Genomic DNA, 8,149 nt, shown 5'->3' on the forward strand with positions numbered 1-8,149 from the left:
CCGGTGGCAGACGCGGCGGGTGATCCCGGGCGGCGATTAGGAGGCGGGCACGACGGTGGTCGATCCCCGGCAGCGGCAGCGACGAGGGCGTCTCTTCTCGCCGGATCCGGGGGGCGGTGCAGCGTCTCGGGGCGGGAGGGTGTGGGCGGCCTCGTGGACCGATTCCGCCCGCAGATTTGGCCGAAAATCGCCAGCGGCGGGCGGGCAGAAGCAAGGGCGGTCGGCGGCGGAAGGAGGAGGGAAAGCGCGCGGGTTGAAATGTCCGTCCCGCCAACTGCTTCTATGTGACGCAGGGCACCGCAGCCGCGAGGAGGAAACCCGCGTATTCCCGGGTTGGGGTTGGGATTTTGCCGCGTCCCTCAAAAAATTTTGCTAACCGGGACGGGATGCGGGTTCTGATCCGGCAGGTTTTTCCGCCCCTACCCGCATTTTGGCGGTTATTTTGTGGGTCGGGGACGGATGCGGGGTCTGCTAGAGTTGCTCTAAGTCTTAAAATTGGACGGACGCGAGATAAGATTTTTCAAAAAAAAAGAAGAAAGAAAGAAAGAAACTTTCCACGTGATCCTACCCCACCAACTGGGCCCCATCACTCACCGTCGCCCCAATCACCTCTCCACACGTGAGATCGCCTCATCCTCCGTGCCAACCATGTGGCTCCCCTCCCACCACCGCTCTCCTCTGGCCCTTCCCGCGCCTTGCTCCCTCCTCCACACCACTCCCTCCTCCGCCGCCTCCCCTCGCTTCCACCCCCTCGACCCCCACAGCCAAACCCTAGCTCTCCGCCCCGCCATGTCCGTCGCGGCCGCGGCCGCCTCCCTCGTCGCCTCCTCTTCGCTCTCCGTTCCCGACCACCTCCGCCTCCGCCGCCCCCCGCCACCGCTCCGCTTCCGCCGCCGATCAAAGGACCGCCTCGTTCTTGCTGTTCTCGAGGAGAAATCCTCCTCTGCGTTTACTGAGGAGGAAGCCAGGAAGTTCGGGCTCAACGGGAGCGCGAGCAGGCTCGGGTACGACGATGCCGCGGTGGAGGCGTACCTCGGGTCCAACGGCAACGGAAACAGCAACAGCAACAGGAGTGCGAGTGGGAGTGGGAACGGCGCGAGCGTGAAGCCCGTGCCATCCGGGTCTGGCACTTCTGTGGTATCCGGCCGTGGGCCGGGTGAGGATGAGAGGAGGAAGGAGAGAGTGGAGGAGATAGGCAGGGAGGACGCATGGTTTAAGCGAAGCGACGGAGAGGCCATGCCCAAGGTGAATATTTGTTTGCTCGGCGTTTTCTATTCCTAAGTATGCGTCTGTCAGTGTGTGCGATCAGTGCGTTGTGCCATTTTTGTTTTCTGAGACGGATGTGCGATATCTCCTGTAGTAAGCAGGACTGCCATGTTGCTTTGACTAAAGACTTCAGTGACACGTCAGTGTAAATGTGTAATGCAAGGAGTAGGTCGTTCATATTTTGTTCTAGCTGGAATGAAGTTATATTCAGGGAAGGCCGGGTAATAGCATCGTCAGAAAGGAGTAATAGAATATGCACCGTGGTGGAGAGAAGTAAACAAGCTTGTCAGTTGTTTGTTCTGTCAGCCCTGTAGTGCTTTCAGCTTGTGCGGATGGAAGCATGACTTACCGTCATGCACATTTTGACTCCATGATTTGTGTTAATATTGTTGTTCATCTGGGATCAGCTGAAATGTTTATCTCATGCCATTATTAATGCTTCCTCATTCTGGGTTGAAAAATCTAAATCTTGCAGGTGTCTGTTGTTCCTGGTGGTCGTTGGAATCGGTTTAAAACCTATTCAACGATTCAAAGAACCTTGGAGATATGGGGCTCTGTCTTCGCATTTATATTCAAGGTTTGGCTCAACAACCAGAAGTTCACTTATCGAGGTTAGAACTTAATCACGCAAACAGAAACGACACGGTACTATATTAAAGGTTTTATACCACAAAGCTTAGGTACCTGGACTTCTATCTTTTCGTACTCCACTACATGTCAGTCAGTTTCTTGCAAGTCTTTGGGTCATATTCCATAAAATAACAAATGATTGTTTTATGTGTCATATTTTTTTTTTTTTGCACATTTAGGCTTTACTTGTCAACCACGTGCAGCCTCAGATGTTTATTTGTGTTAGTATATTCGTTACCAAGATACTTGAGAGGCAGATTTGGACTTATTTTTCTACTTGTGAAAACAATAGGCAATTCCATGGCTTTTGAGATGAAGTGTAATCCAACTACTTTAGCTTACATGTCATAAAAGGTGCCTTACTGTTTGAACATATAACAAGAAGTACTATATGATAACATGGAGAAAGGACGCCGGCTTAAAATCCTTCATCTTATAAACAGGGTGTATTGCATTTTAAACAATTCACTGACTTGCTGGATGCTGTTCGTTTGTGCCCTAAAGTTCCCTACATATTCTTAGTAAAATTGTCTGCATAAGGCATCCCTTCATGCCGATGAATTACCTGCAGGGGGGATGACGGAAGAGAAAAGGGTAATGAGGAGGAAAGTTCTTGCCAAGTGGCTCAAGGAGAGTATTTTGAGATTAGGCCCCACATTTATTAAAATAGGACAGCAATTCTCCACCAGGGTGGATATTCTTCCAAAAGAATATGTGGATCAATTATCTGAATTGCAGGTTTGCATGCACACTTCTATACTTCCGCATCTGGACACATCCAAAGCATCTGCGGTGAATATTGGATTATTGTTTATTAGCAAATCTGCATCTGTAATAGATTGCTATAGGGAACGTGTACTTAACCTATTAGAAAAACATAAGGGCTTGTTTCATTACTCGTAGCGAAAAGTCTGTGAATCTTAAAATAAGTATTCAGTACTCCCGCAAAAAAAAAAGTATTCAGTAATGACCATGGGTAAAATCTGTACTAAGTGTCTTGACATAGATTAACTTCAAAAGATTATCTCTTGGATTTTAAATTGGGGGTCTATCAGAATCTCATAATACCTGCTATGAACCACCCTATCTGCATATGAAACATCGTTTGTTTTTTGGTGGTTTGATAAAACACAAGTATTTAAGGCCTATTAGAACACTTCCACCATCAGCTAACTGCTCTCAGTCGTTGAAATCTTACCGTCTCTTGTTTCTGTTAGCGCCGGCTAATCACGATCTCCTCCAGTAGCTTACGAGCTTCAGCTATATGCGCTTGATTGTTGCTGACCCAAATTCCCCAAAGTCCTCCAGTTGCAAATTTATGCATAAATATGTATCCAATTTAGTTAAATTGGTCAACAGATCAGCGTAGTAAAATAGTCGTTCTTGTCAGTTAAAAACTTCTCGCATTTCCTAGATTTTTGGTAACTAGCAGTGCTATATCTTTACTTTATACTAATGTTATCATGGACCCTCTTTTGCAGGATCAGGTCCCTCCATTCCCTTCAGAGACAGCTGTGTCAACTATTGAAGAAGAGCTGGGAGCATCTGTAAATGAGATATTTGAACGATTTGACGTTGAACCATTAGCTGCTGCTAGCCTCGGTAATAAGCTCGTAGACTAGATATGTAATCTTGAAATTTGACTAGAACAAAAGCATTTTATTTTCTTGTGTCAACTTGACACTGTAACAATACATCCCTTTTTGGCAGGCCAGGTTCATCGGGCAAGCCTAAATGGCCAAGAAGTTGTACTCAAGGTGCAAAGGCCTGGTCTGAAAGAGCTGTTTGATATTGATCTGAAGAATTTAAGGGCAAGTCTCTTAAAAGTGTACTTTTTCCCTAACAGATTGTGCCTCTCTATTATTTTTCTTTCTTTTCAAACCATCAGCTGATAGCCTCAACTGATGATGTTCTAGGTAATAGCAGAATACCTTCAGAAAGTGGATCCCAAGTCAGATGGTGCCAAGAGAGACTGGGTTGCTATTTATGATGAATGTGCAAATGTATTATATCAGGTGCGGCTGTCTTATGCTCACAACCTATGGTCTGTTACTATCTCACGCTTGTCAGATTTCAGGTTTTTGAAATAACACCTATTATATAACAGACTATCGGAAGCAAACGTATCCATTTTTTATGCATCTTTCCTCAGTGAGAGTAAATTGAGATAATTTGATGCGTAGTTAGAGTTCTCTAGGCATCATAAAACAGCGTTTTGGTGTCAATACTTCCATAATAGTGCGAGGATTGGGCTTGAGAGGCTTACATCTTGATGTTGACTTTGTTCTGTATTATTAGTCCATTTCATGATGCTCTTTCTTGCTTTGAGTTCTTTGTATCAAACTATCAATATATTTTCCTTAGATTGTATTAGATAAATTCTTTCAAATCAGCCATTTGATTTTTGGTGTTTCTTGTATATTTACATGAAAGCAAATTACATAATCATCTTATGGTTGTTTTTTAGGAAATAGACTATACCAAAGAAGCATTTAATGCTGAAAAGTTTGCTGAAAACTTCAAAAATATGGATTATGTGAAGGTTCCAGAAATTTACTGGGAGTATACTACACCTCAGGTTCCTTCCATGCAGAAATTTGTGAATAGACTCTCAAGCAACATAGAACAGAAGATAAGACTTAAGTTTATTTTGTATGCTTTGTAGGTTCTAACAATGGAGTATGTCCCAGGAATCAAAATAAATAGGATACAGCAGATAGATAAGTTAGGGCTTGATCGGAAAAGGTATCCTCTGAAGTCTGAATACTACTCGGCCATGACCTTTTTTGCAGTACCTACTAACATTGGTATCTTTTGTTGCCAACCGTAATCTTTTTCAGGTTAGGCCGGTATGCTGTTGAGTCCTACCTTGAGCAGATTTTATCGCATGGATTTTTCCACGCCGACCCGGTTAGTTGCACTATACATAAGCGAAATATGCTGTAGTTGTTTCAATTGGACTTCGGTGTCCAGGCAGGGAAGCTGCTTCCCTTTTGCAGTTTGAGAATTAAAGAATGTTCTACAAATTCTGATAAATTCATGGATACAGTACATATAAAGTAAAGCAGTGTCTGGGCTAATGGATGTCTTGTTGATTACTTCTCATTATATTCTCTTGTCCTCTTGATTACATGGATGAATTCGGGTATAACCTTTGCAGGTTCATTTTACTCTATATCTACTATATTAGTGTTTTATTTCCAGTGTTTTGGCAATGTCTTCTGCGCTCAAATAAAAAAAATGCAGTCAACCTTCTATTATTGCACTATAATGTTTTTTTGTGGGGGCGCTATAATGCATTCAAATGAATCACAAAAATTATTATGCACTAAGAGAAACTAGGTGTAGTTATGTGGTCATGCTCTGCCAGAGTCCCATCAGCAAAGCATATGTGCATTCCAAATCATCAAACGATCTCCAACCTTGGCAATTTTATTGGGTGCAGCTCTATTTATGTTAGCTATAGCCATAATGTCAAATATTATCATCTCTTAGATTATAAATTCCATGATATCAAATCATATGTACTCTATTTTGCTCCTTTTAAGTATCTCGATTAAATGCAGTAGCCGTGCACTGGTTAAATTGATTCCGTTTACAGCATCCAGGGAACATTGCTGTTGATGATGCCAATGGTGGGAGGCTTATCTTCTATGACTTTGGGATGATGGGAAGGTTGCTTATGATCATTTTGTTTCCTCCAAAGTCCATTTATGTAATTAATCTAATCTTCATTCTTTTTACTTGCAGTATTAGCCCAAATATCCGCGAAGGACTGCTTGAAGTATTTTATGGAGTTTATGAAAAAGATCCTGATAAAGTAAGTTTTTCTTGGTAGTTTACCTGCAGACAATAATGTAGACCCTATGAAGTTTGACAGAACATCATGTGTATCCATGCAGGTGCTTCAAGCAATGGTTCAAATGGGTGTCCTTGTTCCTACTGGAGATATGACAGCCGTCAGAAGAACAGCTCAATTTTTCCTGGATAGGTAATCTACTAGTCCTTTATCCCGGAAGGATGCTCCTTTGTACTTAGTTACAAAGTTTCCTAAATGAGATCAACAACGCCGCTTAGCCTCACCGCGTTCTGTTTATCTATTGTATAGCTTTGAAGAGCGTCTAGCTGCACAAAGGAAAGAGAGAGAGATGGCAACCGTGGAACCTGGATTTAAAAAACAATTATCTAAGGAGGAAAAGTTTGAAAAGAAGAAGCAGAGACTTGCAGCTATCGGTAATGGTTCATGATTCCTGCAATCTATCAGGGAACATGATAGAAGGAAACATGCCATGCATGTCATTCTACTGGTTTTGCTTTTCTGTTTTAACTTGCATCAAAATTTTACAGGAGAGGATCTTTTGGCAATTGCTGCTGATCAACCATTTCGGTTTCCTGCCACCTTTACATTTGTGGTCAGAGCATTCTCAGGTCTGACAGCTTTGCATGTAGAGAACCATGGCTGTAACATGATGCCATAGCTTCATGGCTCCTTATGCTTTGTCCATTCATGGCTCCTTATGCTTTCTCCATTCTTTCAGTACTGGATGGTATTGGGAAAGGTTTAGATCCTAGATTTGATATTACAGAGATTGCTAAGCCGTGAGTATTCTCTACATTAGTAGCATTCCATGTTCTTAATTGACAAAATCTTGACATGGCCTTCTCTGAATCTGATTTGATGCATCTATTTAAATTACTAGTTATGCCATGGAGTTGCTCAGATTTAATGAAGCTGGTGTTGAAGTACTTGTTAAGGCAAGTTAACCTTTGGTCCATAATTCTAACCTACATGGTAACGCCTGAGTATGTTTACCATGGAGTGATTGTTTCATGTGCATTTCGTTATACCTCAGGATGCAAGGAAGCGATGGGACAGGCAATCTCGTGCATTCTACAATGTGTTCCGTCAACCTGACAGAGTTGAAAAACTTGCACAGATCATTGAGCGTTTGGTATCTACAATGTTCTTTGGCCTATTTTCCGTGGTTTGCTGGTGCCATTCAACAATGAACTCAATGGTCTATTTTTTGTTGTTTTATAACAGGAGCAAGGTGATCTCAAGCTTCGTGTCAGAGCATTAGAATCAGAAAGATCGTTTCAAAGAGTTGCCGCTGTACAGAAAACAATTGGATATGTGAGTTTTATAAATTAATTAAGCTTTATATTGTGTTATGTTATCATTGCTATGGGAATTTAGGGCTGTCCAAGATAAAACTGATAGTGGGTGGGTGCCAGTTTTTCAACTCTTAGGATGCTATGCACTGTGTGTGATTAGGGTGTTAAAAAATGGTCTCACAGTGGGAACCGCTCGATTCATTTATTTGAACTGGAACTTGTGTCCTTGATCATGGCTAATGAAAAAGCTGTACTTTCATCTGACTGTCGGTTTTGGTTGGGTTTGTTTGAACCCGGCCATGAACACCCCTATATGTGATCATGATGTCGTGCTCTGTTTTTATTTTCTTTTGAGTGCTAATACCATCCTCTGTTGTGAAACGCTGCTGTGTGTCACCCAGGGAGTGGCTGCCGGGAGTTTGGTAAACCTCGCTACCATTCTGCACCTCAATTCGATCCGGGTAAGTTTCCCAAAGAAACTGCATTCATCTTTCAGAAAATTACCAGCACAAAACTAAATTCAAACACACTTCCATTTATCCATTGTAGATGCCAGCAACCATCGGATACTGTCTTTGTGCGTTCTTTGGGCTACAAATCCTGCTTGGCGTTCTCAAGGTGAAGAAGCTGGACCAACAAGAGAGATTGATAACCGGCACTGCCTGAGTTCACCAATCGACCAGTGAGAGCTGATCCAAAAGATTTCAGTGTAATACGTTGCGGTTATCATCCGCTTTTTCTTTTCCTTTTGCCTGTGTGCAGTTTTACCTCAGAGGTGGTGTAGCATAGCCATCGGCGTACGAGTATGAAATCTTTGTACATGCGGTGTAATAGATGAAGAGATGTACATACTGTACAATTGCAGAGTAAATATAAGCAGTATAGCACAGCTTGTGCAACCTGTTTCATTTTCTGTCGCATACATCAATTCATAGACGGTTGGTGTGTGCCTGTGTCGACCCGATTTGCGTTCACACGGACGCGCGCGTATCTGCTCGGTGTCAGCCTCAGGCCCGTGTGTTGGTTGCCCAACCACCTCTGCTGGTCCTGATAAATGTTATGCACGTGTTCGGGCCCGCATGCCAGCTGAGTGAAGGGCTGTGGAGTCCACGTGTCTTTTCTAATGGCAAAAGCGCGT

General features: G+C 43.1%; 1 protein-coding gene across 1 annotated transcript; it reads left to right on the plus strand.

The window, feature by feature from the left end:
• The first annotated feature begins 688 nt into the window (after nucleotides 1-688).
• On the plus strand, nucleotides 689-7,924 carry LOC119316890 (protein ACTIVITY OF BC1 COMPLEX KINASE 8, chloroplastic-like). Its single transcript, XM_037591273.1, has 20 exons — nucleotides 689-1,245; nucleotides 1,742-1,877; nucleotides 2,468-2,634; nucleotides 3,378-3,498; nucleotides 3,607-3,707; nucleotides 3,813-3,911; nucleotides 4,364-4,474; nucleotides 4,562-4,641; nucleotides 4,737-4,806; nucleotides 5,498-5,571; nucleotides 5,647-5,716; nucleotides 5,799-5,887; nucleotides 6,005-6,129; nucleotides 6,244-6,324; nucleotides 6,435-6,495; nucleotides 6,597-6,651; nucleotides 6,750-6,848; nucleotides 6,941-7,030; nucleotides 7,413-7,472; nucleotides 7,561-7,924. The coding sequence occupies exons 1-20, from the start codon at nucleotides 790-792 to the stop codon at nucleotides 7,675-7,677; spliced, it is 2,262 nt and encodes a 753-aa protein (XP_037447170.1). The 5' UTR covers nucleotides 689-789; the 3' UTR covers nucleotides 7,678-7,924.
• Nucleotides 7,925-8,149: the final 225 nt, after the last annotated feature.

The sequence above is a fragment of the Triticum dicoccoides genome, chromosome 6A, assembly GCF_002162155.2.
Source record: "Triticum dicoccoides isolate Atlit2015 ecotype Zavitan chromosome 6A, WEW_v2.0, whole genome shotgun sequence".
NCBI lineage: Eukaryota > Viridiplantae > Streptophyta > Magnoliopsida > Poales > Poaceae > Triticum > Triticum dicoccoides.

Coding starts and splice junctions, on each gene's coding strand:
- LOC119316890 (XM_037591273.1), top strand. CDS start 790: ATGTCCGTCGCGGCCGCGGCCGCCTCCCTCGTCGCCTCCTCTTCGCTC. Junction 5,888..6,004: donor GCTCAATTTTTCCTGGATAG/GTAATCTACTAG, acceptor TCTATTGTATAG/CTTTGAAGAGCGTCTAGCTG. Junction 6,325..6,434: donor TGTGGTCAGAGCATTCTCAG/GTCTGACAGCTT, acceptor CCATTCTTTCAG/TACTGGATGGTATTGGGAAA.